Genomic DNA, 13,499 nt, shown 5'->3' on the forward strand with positions numbered 1-13,499 from the left:
ACGAGGAGTGGAGCGCAAGGTCGCCCAGTCCTCTCTGCGGCCGCGCGCTGAATGGCTGGCGGTCCGCAGCGCCCGGGTCCCGGGGCTCCCAGCCACAGGTCCGCGGTGCCCCGCTCAGGCGCTCAGGGCGGGCCGGGCAGACCTGCACCCTCCCGCGCCCATCCCCGCCCTCCGCACCGCCCCGCTACGCTTCCCGCCACTCCTCTGGCAGTCGCGGTCCTCCTCAAGCCCCCCCGGGGGAAAGGGGGCACTGCGGCCACCAGAGACACCTAAGAGCCACTTCTCCCAGCGGGCCCGGCCCGCCGAGAGCGTGGGAACGGGATCGGTGTGCACGGGGTACTAATTGGTCTCCGAGGAGTCGTTCGCCCACGTGCCGATGTCATTGCCTGAGTCAGGAAGGTAGGCGAGCCGAGCGGCGAACCTGCGGAGAAAGCACCGGGGCACCGGCGCCAAGAACGCCCGCGCGCTCCAGAGCGTCCCCCAGTGGTCGGGCAGGACGGCGGCCAGAGCCCGCGACTCCGCTCCGGAGTGGCTTTCGGGCTTCTCCGCGTCGCGCGGAGAGGTGCAGCGGCGGATGAGCCAGGATCCTACAGGCTCCGACCGCCCCACCCCTTCCTCAGAAACTCCGACTGCTTGCGCCTTCTGTGTGGCTTTTTTTTTTTTTTTTCTTCCGAAAGACCAGCGTCTTATCGCTCAAGTTCAAGTCCTGAGGACTTGCCCAGTCTCTTCCCCTGAAGTCACTTCTACCATCCTTCGGCAGCCTCGGGAAGCAGGGCGCCTTAGACTGTTCGTCCCAGAGCCAGCGCGGGCAGTCCCGTCCTCCCTCCGGTGCCTGCCGGAGCCGGGCGCATTCGCTTCTCACCCTCCCTCGCTTCTCCCTCCCTTTCTCCCTTCCTCTCTTTCCTCCTCTACTTCCCCCTCCCTCTCTTGCCTCTTAAGTTTCCTGCACCGTGAATCCAACTGTGCCAAGCCTAGGCTCGCGCGGAACCAATCCTGAGCGCGACCCGGGCACTGGGACGCCGACTCCGCCGAAGGTGAACGAGGCAGCGGGACCGGTCCGCGCCCGAGCATGGAGATGAAGCGCCAGGGAGGGCATGTCCGGGGCGCCGGAGACGCCAGGCCCGAGTAGCTAGCTCCTCCATGGAGCCTTCCCAGAGCGGTCCCTGCTCGCTGTATTCGCCCCCAGTCCTGTGCGGTACGTACCCTTGGCTCTCACAGTCCAGACAGGGGGGAATATCTTGGGGTGGGGTGGTGGGGCAGCACGAAGGGGCGGCGAGGAGAGCCACTGGTTGGGGGACGGAGTGCGCCTGGTGGTGACCCTTACAGACCCGGGCAGGCTTCCGCTCTAGAAGTTAGCAACTGGCTGTGCCCCTTGCCTCGAAAAAAGTAGTACGTGTGTGTGCGCGTGTTATCTCTGTGTGTACCCGGCGCTCGAATGGGTAAACTGAGCCTGGCTTTCCTGTATGCAAATTGCGTTCCCTTTTCCCACCCCCACCGCACCAAACGCGCGGAGATACCCAGCACCTTATCCTGGGCAGCTCTACCTACCCCGTCTTCTCCCCACGCCTCCCTCGCTCAGTCTCGCTCGCTCGCTCTCCCTCTCTCTTTCTCTCTCCGTCTCTCTCTGCTGGTGTGGATGTGTGTGAGCACCGCCAGGGCTGGCGAAGAACCAGCCGCCGCCTTTAGTCCGAGCCGCCCGGCCATCAAACACGGGCAGGTCTTGCTGACAGAGAGGCTTGGGCTCTGAACCAGCCTGCACGCGGTCCGTGTGCGCCGTCACCTCCCGGCTCCACCGCCCGCGAGCTCGCACCCGAGGAGCGTAGGGTGCAAGGAACCCCTCCACCTCCAAGCCTCCTGCCCGCCTGCCTGCGGACGACGGCGCGCTCTCGGGTTTCAGGCGCTGGATTTACTCGCTTTTGCGTTTCTCCTGCCTCCCCCACCTCCGGGTTTTTTGGTCCACCCCTCGCGCCACGACCCCCTTTCCCCGCTTGGTCGCCAAGCCTAACCTTGCCCGCGTGGTCATGGGATGTCTAATTTCATTTGTATCTAGGCTGCTGAGAGCGCTCCTGGCTCTGTAAAGTGGATGTCAGGTGGATCTATGTTTGTGAAGGAACAAAGACTCAGCGAAGGCACCGCCGAGGAAGTTTGAGACGCGGGAGGATGCAGGCTGCGTGCTGGTACGTGCTTCTCCTCCTGCAGCCCACCGTCTACTTGGTAAGTCGCTGCCAATCCCGCGCCCCCTCGATCCCACCCTGGTCGCGAGGCCAGGCAACTGGGGGCGCGCGGGAGGAGGGTGAGACCGTCAGTTCAGCGGGAGCGGCGTTCCTAGCGACGGTGTTGGGAGAACTTTGGCAAGCTGGTCTCCGGATCCCTGTGGGATTTTCTCGGGTTTCCTGCTCCGGTACACCCTCTTCTGTGCCTGATTCTAAATCGTGTGCAGGGCGCCCTAGACACCCAGAAACCGAGGAGATAGCTGGACAGGATGCTTTATGGGGAGAGATGGCAAAGAGAAGGGGTGGAAGACAGGGAACTCTCAATAGTAACATCCAGAGGCTTTGAAGGTAAATCCATCCACCTAACCCGCAGCTTGGCGATGTGGCACTTAAAGACGCGAGGGCAACTTTGTTGGGCTTGCGGGTTCAGACGGGGCATGTATAGCTGTCAGATAGGAAGACCACAAGCGTTCATAGTTAAGTCCGCGATGCTCCAGCAAACATATACAGGCTCCCCCTCCTTCTCCTCCCAGTCTCTCCTGTCCACTAGTACCCCAGTTCCAGTGCTGAGCCCCTTATTAGGGACTGGCAGACCTTGTCACCAGGGAGCAACTACTGCCTAGTCCTCGCTGAGCCGAGTTTTCTGGGGTCTGGACTTTGCACGCTGTTGGAACTGGGGTTGTCCTGAGGCGGGGGCTTTAGAGGGAAGCACTCTGTCGTGGTGGTGGTGGATGGGTAGTTTGGTAGCTGTGGGCACCGCCTGGAGCCAAGACCCAGAGCGCAGTTTCTGGGGTCTGGCTTGAGGGAGGGCCAGGGGCCATCTTATCCTGCTGGTGAAGTTCTGTGCCGAGGGCACGGAACTCCATAACCCACCTCTGGGCCGCAGGAGCACACGGAGCGCTCTGTGTGTTCTGGCTGGGGGCGAGAAGCCCTGGGGAGGCCCGATGGGTTGCATAGTGAATGGAGTGAGTATTGCCATTCCTCAATCCCAAGGGCTTCAGAACCCACAATCCTGGGTGCAAAAGGGTTGCTATCCCTGCAATAGAGAGCGTTTCCCAACCGTTGTCTTGGTGCCTGTGACTTCAGGGCTGCCAGTCGAGTGAACTCTCTGTATGCTAATGAGTGTGTAAGTATACGTGTGTGAATATGAATGTGAGGGTTGTTTCAGCTTGAATCCAAGAACCCTCAATGTCTGTCTTTGCACCTTTATCGCCTGACCAGGGCAGCCGCGGACGCCAGAGGGCGCTGCGCGTCAGTGTCCTCGCCTACAGGACACCTTGGGGTAAACAGGTGAAAGCTGGGGCAGCCAATCCTAAAGAACGGCCTTTCTGACTCCGTCACCGAAGTCTGTGACTTCCCTGGCTGAAACGCAGACAGAATGCAAAAAGTGTCCTTCCCCTTTCTCATCTTCAATCCATCTTGCCCCCACCTGTGTCCTGTAAACCCTCTGACATTGAGAGCTTAGAGATGCAGGGCAGAAAGTTTGGCCTAAGGAAACCCAGGACTTGTTTATTGAAAGAAAGGGGAGGGACCGCAAAGTGAAAGCGACCGGGGGGAATATGAAGGATTCCCTCGACATGGAAACCCTCCTGCCCCTCTCCTCTGCATACCTTTACGCCAGACCTGAACCTCCAGACTGTTCCTCTGTCCTTGAACTGTGCTCGCGCACGCAAGGCAAAAGCTCGCGGCTGTGGTGCAGTTTATTGCTTGGAGCAAGTATTTCGATAGTCTGGAAAATAATCTATCAAAAGCAGAAGTGAAATCAATACGTTGTGTTAAATTTTAAATGTGTTTGTTGGCAGTTAAACCGTTTTCCACTCATTACAACAACAGTGCTGGATTTATTCTAATGCTCTGCGTTCTCAACAACAAGCGCATTAATTCTCCTTTAATTGTAAACTGGGAGCATTTGAAAACCATTCAGTGTGCAAATTATGCTGATTCAATTACCGTTTAGTTACAGACTTCATTACCTGAATGCCTTTTGGCAACACAGAGAAAGGAGACAATTTTTCCAGTTTCACTCAAAAACCATATAAAATGTGAACAATAAAATAGAGAAGGCGATTTAGAAGTCCATTCTTTTCCTCTTGGATCTAAAGTTGTTTTGTGTGTCGGGGATTAGAAACCACGAAAAACAAAAGGCTGGTGGCTGTGACCCAAGGCAGTGTTTCCAGGGGTTGTAGTCCCATGGTTATTTGTCGGCAAAATCCGGAGCGGTTTTCCTAGAGGAGCAAGAAGCTGATTTTTCCCATGAAAATGAATTTAGAAGGGTGAATTGGGCAGTCAGAACAGAATGGCTTTAGGCAAGTAAATAAGTGATAACCCTTGATTAAACCTCTAGGGCAACGAGGAGGACCAAGTAGTGGTCAAAGCTTCTCTCTCCATCTATTTTATTAAATAGCAGGTACAGTAACTGAATCTATCATTTGTTAGTAGTCACACCCCACAACAGCCCAGACCTCTGTAAGAAACTGCAATAGATGCCTGCAGGTTGTCGGGAAATGCTTCAAGTTACATTCCAAAAAGTCAGGGGTGGCATAAACATAATTTTATTTTTCCCCTTGAATTGGCATAATCCAGGGAGGAGTTTAATGAATGATTTTTTGTGTGTCTTTATGGACTCACACAGCTAGTTAAGTGACAGGGGCACCGTTTGTACCTTACCTCATAGCTGATATTACAGTGCACCTTTCTCTTTAAGACCCTCGAAACCCAGTTATATTTCCCAAGAAATAGTCACACATTATGTTTGGGTAGTAGGATTTGTTCAGGTATCTCCTGTACAACAATATTTAGGCTTCTGCTTGTATAGAGAGAGATGCCTTAAATACTCCCAAATTTGGGGAGATTTATTGAAAATGAAAGACAATTCTCTAACCGGCAGCTCAGTGTTCCATATTTAAGTTACAGTTCCCTGCTTGTATTTAGGTGAATGTTCTCAGAGTATGTTTCTTGGCCCAGGTTCTTTGAATGCCTGTTCTAGGTTGAATATTTTGAGTCCTTTTGTGTTGTGAGAGATCAGCCTGTCCTGTTTAAAATGAGAAGCTTATTTTAGTACTACTGCAATGGGAAGTTAATTAGAAATGTATCTGTAAAGTTACCTTCTGAAGCATATTAGCTAAGATACTCAACAGTCACCACAGAGTTAACTCCAGCCATAAACACAGGGAATTAGGAAATCTTCTTTTTCTTTTTTTTTTTAAATAGAGGCAAGGAAATCTTCTGTTTACTGAATGTTATTGAATTGCATATTTAAAAATCTGAAGTTAGCAGGGGAGGCACCTATAGTGTAACAATACTTGTTAAAGATAAAAAAGTCCTGCAGTCTCTGTTCTCCTGTCAGTTCTGGACTGATTCCAGAATATTTTCAGTATGATATAATGGGGTAACAGACAATAGCATTTTAACAGAATTGAAGCACATACTGAATAATCTAGGGAAATGTGGTTTCTGACTGTGAAGAATGGGGGTAGGTCCTACGTTGAGTTGTGAGCTGAGGGACAGGTATGGGCACACAGGGAGGCACCTCCCAGCAAAAGTCAGAGGGGCCCTGCTTGGGGGTCACCTGTGACAATTTTCAGAGTCAAGAATTAAGTCTAATGAGTACTCCCAGGGCATGTTAACAAAAAATTTACTCAGAAACTGAATCCTAGATTCTGACCAGAGGTTGAATGATGTTACTGTGATCAAGTCAAATATCCATAGTCTATTCTGAGAAGAGTTCCCTTGTCCTCCCAATTTGGTTTCCACCATTTCTTGTAGGAAATAAATTTGCTAATGATCTAGTTGCTTTTTAACCAAGAAAGGCAAAAAATGGGAAGTTCTTTCTAAAACTTGTGCTTAAAAAACCTTCCTGATTCATCTATTCCCTCGAATTTAGGGTATCTTAAAATATGAATTCCATGCCAGTTGTTTAATAGAGGTTAAAGTGTGGTTAATATGTTTATGGAATGCTACCTCTACACTGTTAGAAGCCAGACTGGGTGAATTCCACTGTTTATGAAGATGGCTGTTAAGAAATGTGGAAACTAAGGGAAAATTAGCAGGAGAGAGACCACCAATGCTTGTCCTTTGGACTAGATATATGTATCTCCCATCCTTTGAAAATTAAGCTGGCTGCCCACTGAACATTTTAGTTAATTTCAGCTTATTCCTGAAAAGAGAAGCCCATTAACCCCTCACAGCGGCAGTTCAGTGTTCTCTGTTAAGGCCAGTTCTTGAAGGCAGTGCTGTGAGTTACCCAGCTCCACTGAATTTCCTGACTCTTCTGCTCTAGCTGAGCCTTCCCCATACTGGATTAAACCTAGCTTTGTGAAGGAGCCTATGCCCCAGCAGCACAAAATGAGAATCCATCAGTCTCAAGACCTGTTCCAGGGCTCTGTAAGAGGAGAAGGTGTTACTGTTCCAGGTATTTCCCTGAAATATTCAACTCTCCACTGATCAGCAAAACAGCTCCCTGGGTGTGTGGAAAGCGCTTGGCTGGTCGCACTTCTGCTCACTTCCAGGAGGATGAGAGTAGTCTGGGGCCTTCCAGTGACAGCTTTGGGGAAACGCTTTCAGTATTAGAAGGAGAGAACTAGAATTGCTCCAACTTCCTCAGCAATATTTCCCCAGAAAGCCATTAAGTTCGTGGCTCCTCTTTGTGTGAAGTTGATTTCCATTTGGCTTCAAATTGTTGATGGCTATTTCCTCCTTAATGAAAGTGTTGTCTGGATGAAAAATATATCGGGTGGCAGAGAAATTGGTTGATTTTTTTTTTTTTTTTTTTGAGATAGGTGCCCACTGTCTTACTTTTCTATCTGAGGGAAGATTTCCTGTAGACTACAGAAATTGACAGTATTGTTCTGGTAATAACAACCGACGACAATATTTTCAAGAGGGCATTTGAGTGATGAAAGCATTTGGATATTGCCTTTTCAAATAAGCAATTTCCTGGGCTTTAGTTTTTATCAGGGGTGGGGGAGAAGAGGCCAGGCATTAGCAGAGGGATTCCTTCTTGGTTTCATCTAGTTCTGAAATACCCAGGTACTTGTCAGCCTTGTTTGGGATTCCCAGGTCTGGAAAGCTCTCAGTGAGTTTGACTGTCCTGGCGGTTGATGTTAAGGGAAGGGAATCCTCTTCCTTGCACTCTTCTGGCCATAAAAAAAGGTGATGGAAGCTGTGAGAGTTTGCCTGCTCTCAAGTGACTAGTTAGGAAGTGTACCTTCAGATTTTTTCTTTTTTTTTTTTTAAAGACAATGTCTAGGTCTGGTTCGATTCAGGTTCAGGAAAGTTCCCTTAAAGCAACTCTGTGCTATAAGAGCTTCAGATCTCATTCCAAGACCTTAACGAGTCCTCACCATTTAAATTAATAGGGAGAGGTAGAAGAGTCAGGCCGTCCGGTCCGCGACTTCCAGGAGCCGCTGGGTGGCCTTTCGCGTCTGCTCCCTCGCCTCCCCCTACATTCTTCTAGCCTGTCCTGCCTACTGTTTGCAGGAAGTTGCGATCTTGATTTATCCGCTGCTCAAGCTCGCGACCAGCTTTTTCTCTAAGTCAGCACTAACCCCTCCCGGAGCTTGGTAAATACGGCGCGCGCGCATTTTTCTGCTGCCGATTGGCATGTTGACGACTCCGCTTGAAGGAATGTGACAATAAAGTGGGAACCAAAGCTTGGCAAGCACTTAATCAAGGATAAAAAGGTTCCGCTGTAAGGATGTCACTCAATTTATTGTGAAAGTCGAATGAATTACGTTTAATGAAAGTGCTCCCCAGATGAATATTACTGGCAATTTCCTGAGTTGGCTCTGTCAGCTCAAGATGAGAAAATGCCAACCCAGATCAGGAAAGAGCGCCCGTCTCAATTACTATGCAAGCTTTCCAAGAGTGGTTTTTTATTGAGATGATATATACCGGCGGCTTCTTCAAGCTCCTCGGCGCGCCCAGGAGCGCGTGTGCGCATTTTCCAAGTTTGCTGTCTTACCCTCGCGGCTTGCTGGCTGTTGTTTAAACTTATAATGAGCTCGCCGCGATTCAGCTGCGGGCTGAAAACCTAATTACCTCCTCTGTAAACAGTTTTCCCTAGTATATTTTGTTTACTACCGAGGTGGGGGCTGGCAGGGGGTGGGTGGGGGTGGGGTGGAGAGACTTCCCTTTCTCGGGATCCCTTTGTCATAAAAAGATCCTTGGCTTCTGGTCGGGGGATCGGGGTATTGGAAGGCAAGGCGGCACCCGGAGTGGGGGCGTTGGTGTGTGTCTGCTGTAGGGTCTCGGGAACAGCCAGAGTGCAAGTGCCTCTCCCGCCGCGGCTAGCGAAAAGCCTTCTCTGGCTCCTACTTCCTTTAAATTAATGAGGGCTTTTTACTTGCGCAAGCCGGAAATAAGGTGGGGAGAGGGATAGGCAGGCCGCAGCCTCAGCTCACCGCTTCATCTGCATGAGAATGGGAAACAGTGAGGCTTTTCTCGTACCATTCCCATCTCCTACAATAAGACAAATCGCTGCTTATAAAAACCTAGTGTTTCCTTAGAAACTGGCTCCTGGGGGCTCGGCTCGTCCCTGCGGAACCTGACTCTGGCCAGGTCTCCCCCATCATCCCCGCCACCGTAATGGATTCTGACGGGAAGGATCCGAATCAGCGGCTCGAGGGGCGCAAAGAGAGGCTGCGCGCCTTCGCCCCACCTGAGGGAGCGGGCGTCCTCCTGACACATTCCTCCCTACGTCTCAGACCCCCCCTTCCCACCCATTGATTTTCAAGGCCATTTCAAGTAGTCTTCTACAGTTAGAAGCGAGAAACTTCCTTCGACGTAGGCTTCGTACCCTCGTCTCGGAAACTCAGTCTTCCGACCGAGCCTTGGAGTGTTCACGCCGGGGAAGTTGCCCAGTTGGAATCTCCGCCTTCACAGCTGCGAGCTCTATTGTCTGCTTTTAGCTTCAGGTGACCTCCAGCAGTCCCCAAGGGTTTATGAAAACACAGGTGCAGCCCTGTCGTATCTGGACCCCAAGCCCTCACACCAAAGCGTGGCATCTGGGGAGCTCTTCGTCGACGCTGTCGAGCTTCGGTGCTCCTGGGGTAGCAGGCAGAACTGCAGCGGTTCTCCGAAGGGAGGCCGCAGAGCGGAGAGTGAATGGGGCGGTGGCCGGCGGCCTGCGGCTGGGCAAGCGCGGCCCGCAGAGCGATTCTTCAGGACCGCGGACAGCGCCACAGGCTCCGCCCCGCCGGGGGCCCGCAGCCTGGCCACGCTCCCAGCCGCCTCGCGGGCTCGGCCCCTCGAAGCAGAGTGGCGCTTTCTGCGGACTCCTTGCTACCGCCCAGTCGCGACCTTAACGACCCGCCTCTCCCTCCCAGTCTTTGGGGAGCACTAAGCTGAACTGAACTGAAATGAACTGAAGCTCCGATCGCTAGGTCCCCGAGGTTTCTTGCGGTCCTCTCGTTAGCACCCCTTCTCCCGCCCCCTCCCTGGTTGCGGCGTCACGTGTTTGCCACAGAATTTGTCCCCAAGGAGATGAATCCTTCTTTGCCTCCACTTTCTCCTCCCCTGCCCCTCTTTCCTCACACAATTTGTTAAATCTACCCCTCCTCCCACACAGAAACTCGAATCCAGTGAGGTAGAGCTGTGTCTTTAACAATGTAAAAGAAAGGAAACTGAGGTAGGAGGAGGGGAATCAACTGTCTCGAAAGAGTAAAACCAAGTGGGGAAAAGTGATTCCTGCCCTATCTCCCACCTGCGGGGAGCACGGCTGAGGCCCCCCAAGTCCCCCTCCAGGATATGCGCTTTTAAAAAGCAGCGCGGGTTGGGGTGGGGCGAGGGGTCCTAATTATTATGAATTTCCAAAGGAGCAGTAATTATTTACGGAGAGCAGGAGAAACCACGGCCGGAGCAAGGGAATCGATATATTTGCTATCGAAAGTGCCTGGCTCGCCTTTAATGCAGACGAATGGGGATGTAGCCTCATTATTTTCCGTGGTTAGACTCCCCGGCGTGGGGCCTGAAGCAGCGTGGAATCTATCATCATTAGATCCGGGATGGGGAGAGGGGTAATTTCTCCTTATTTACTTAGCAAAACAAACAAACGTCCCACCAACCCTAGCCCCTCAAACACGGATACACAGCCGTCGTCCCTCTTCTTCTTCCCCGCCCCTCGCCCCCTTGCTCCAGCTGCTGTTGCGCACTCCCCCGGGGCCTTCCACAGCGCTCCAAAGCGGGCACCGCGGTCACTTAAAGGGCGCACAGTTCCTCCTCGGCGGCGGTCACACGTTGATTTGGTCCAGAAATAAGCCGGAGAGTACCGAGCGTTGGCGCTAGGGGTTCTCTGTGTCAAAGGCGAAGGTTGGGCGGGGAAGTCCCGTCCTTTGCTCTCGCCCCTTGCGTCAGAGTCAATCCTTTCTGGACGCCCGATTCTGCAAATCCCCGCAGTATTAAAGGAGCAGCGGCCTGGCAGGTAGTGTTCCATCAACCCGGGTGAGAAGCCAGCTTGGGAAAAATGGGAGCCCGTGAGAGAACGAAGCTGGAGGCGAAGAGAGGTCGGAAATTGAATAGAAAGGGAAGAGAAGGTTTAAGCATAACGCCTCCAGGGTATTCTCGAGGGCCCCAGTGAGAACGGCCTCTGCTTGCTCCAGGTGAGATGCTGGCCTTTTGCCTGCAGGCCAGCGAGGCGCAGTTTTCCAGGAGTGGGAGTGGGCCCCACGTGTCCTCACTGAGGTCGCTGAACTGCCGAGGGTCCTGCCTAGATTGCATAGCATTTCCCCATTTCTCTTCCTTCCTGGAGCCCTCAGTCCATGGCACAGTCTTTCTCACTCTCAGGAGTTGCCTGACTTTTCTGGTAGGCCCTTGCTGGGACGAAACTTGTATTCCTGTACAAGTGTCTTCACTGTTCTTTAAAGTGAGGGGTGTGTGTGTGTGTGTGTGTGTGTGTGTGTCTGTGTGTGTGTGTGTCTGTGTTTAAGTGCTTGGTCTTCATCTGACCGCCCTTCCCTTATTTTAGCACATCAGTGCTGCAGAGAAGATAGAGTGGCCCTTAAAAGAAACCTCTAACTCCACCTCCTTAATTGCAGTAAAACTATGATAATTATAATGACATTTATAATAACATTGATAAGAACAAAATTTAAAATTGTAGACTTCCTTCCAGTCACTGAATAATAATAATATCCTTCTCCTCTGGGATTTTCTTTTCTTCAGAGCCCAGCTTTTCATGGTATATTGTGACCACTGAGTGTCTTTGTTTCCTTGCGGGCAGAGACAGCCAGCCAACACAATACCGGGACTATATGATTTATTGGCATCTTTTCCCCCACCATCTTCATTTTCAGAGGCTTTATAATTAAACTCTGTGAGATGTATGTAACATAAATCCAGTGGAGGACCTTTTTATTTATATTTATATAGCCTGCTGAGAAAGGAAAATTAAGGAAGTGCTTATATTGAGGTAATAAGCCTGCTTTGATATTAACAGAAATATCCCTTTAATTTACTTTTCTCAAGTCTGGTAAAAGACTGTCTTTATGAAACCAGATCCTATCCCATAGTCATGCCTGTTTAAGGAGAGATCCCAATCAAGTGAAAAACACCTTTATTAGCTTGTACTAACTTAGTGGAAAAAAAGGCCAGGCTAACCACTCGCTGGAAATACATACCAGGCTAAACATGGCAAAATTGTAGCATGATGTGGGGAGCTGAGCAGCTAGCTGGACACAGCTACAAAGCCCTGCATTTTTCTGCTTCTTGCTGCCTCTGACCCATCACATTGCACATTTACAAACAGAGCAATAGGGCCTTCCAGAGCCAGCATAGAGACATCATGCTGTACCTCAACAGGAATGTTAATAAAACTGACAGTCTTAGGCTAAAAGGAAGGAGGCACAGATTTCCTTCTCTAAGATAAGTTATTTCCAGAAAGATTATGATAGAAAGTCTTGTGAAAAGGTCCTGGCTTAGAAGAGCCTTTTCTATGTACAGGTTAAATACACTTACACATGTAAGAACAAGACTGGGTATACATCTGTACATCTGTTCTTTCAAGGAGTCCATGGAAAATTATAACGGGGAATTCTTTTCTTTTTCTAAGTCGTTGGACTTGAAATTCCAACTTGAGTCTGACAGTACCATTTCCTTGATAGGGATCTAGTACCTGATACTGCATTGTCGTCCTGTTTATGTCAGTATTTTCAGCTGTAGAATGAACACAGCTTGAGTGAAGAAGAGCTATTGGCATGATAGCTGGAATTTTAGTGAAGTATATATATATGCCAACCTCTCCAACAGAACTTTGGAAAATGATACTTCTCCTTGTAACCTTGTAGCTGAATGCTATTAGAGGCCCACAGGTATATAAAACAGCTTATATAAAATTAATGGACTGCTTTACATTCACAAGCTCTTACTTGTGAAGCCCTTATAAAAAATCATATCTATTTAAAATAGGAAGAATATAAAGTCAGGTTTGGTGTGCAATCAGTAGTTGTAAATGGTTCGGTGAAATATTTGTTTTGAGTGAGTTTGACAATGTGGTGGAAATTTATTGTTCACCTTTGTTCACTGATGTGCCAGTCCTAAGGTGGCTTCTTCTTTTATGTACTTAGACAGTTTTGATACTGATTATAAGGTTCAAAGGCAACATTGAAGTACATAATCGAAATTTTAGGAAAGATGAATTTATTGACTTAGTAGATTGCAAAGAGATCCTTGAGTTACCATGGAGTTACATACACACACACACACACACACACACACACACACACACACACAAAATACCCTCCAACTTTGCCTTTTTGTTTTGTTTAAAGTGATCAACATATACTTATTGGCATTGTGTAACTGGCTATTCTATATGCATTTTTGAATAAGAAAATGGAATCTAGCGCCTGATACTGAACTGCTCTATGCAGTATGTTTTAAGTTAGCATCAAACTTCATAAAAATAGACTTTCTGAATATAGTGAAATTATTAAAATACATCTCTTCTTGTTTTTCATTCATGTGGACAAAATTTAGAAAAACGAGAGATCCTCATTCTTTTTTCCCTCCAAACATATATTAAAGATGACATTTTTCTTTAATCTGTTACTTGGTTTATGATCTCAAAGACAAGCCATAAGCCCCACTATGGATATTTTTTTCCTTACTGTGCATTTCATTTGGGGAATGAAACATTATTTTCCCTCCTACCTTATTGAACTGAGAATTTAATTATACACAGCGTGAAAGCATAGTGACATTTTCAAAATCTTCTTCCTCCTTCCCCCAATTTCACTCGGAGTTTACTGGGTAAACTTCTAGAATAGTCATACTTCTTTTTTTCTCCTTGTT

The 13,499-nt window shown here is 49.5% G+C and overlaps 1 protein-coding gene across 2 annotated transcripts in view; it reads left to right on the forward strand.

Moving 5' to 3' along the window:
- The window catches only part of NXPH1 (neurexophilin 1), a 388,449-nt gene that overhangs the window by 45,031 nt on the left and 329,919 nt on the right, over positions 1-13,499 (forward strand). Inside the window, exons 2-3 of one of the 2 annotated variants that reach the window (XM_061164980.1) lie at positions 940-1,195; positions 2,051-2,214. In XM_061164980.1, coding sequence (XP_061020963.1) covers positions 2,161-2,214 — 54 coding nt within the window. In that variant the 5' untranslated portion in view covers positions 940-1,195; positions 2,051-2,160. The remainder of the gene's footprint in view (positions 1-939; positions 1,196-2,050; positions 2,215-13,499) is intronic. The other variant, XM_061164981.1, reaches the window with a different exon arrangement.

Source organism: Dama dama, chromosome 18, assembly GCF_033118175.1.
Source record: "Dama dama isolate Ldn47 chromosome 18, ASM3311817v1, whole genome shotgun sequence".
Lineage (NCBI taxonomy): Eukaryota > Metazoa > Chordata > Mammalia > Artiodactyla > Cervidae > Dama > Dama dama.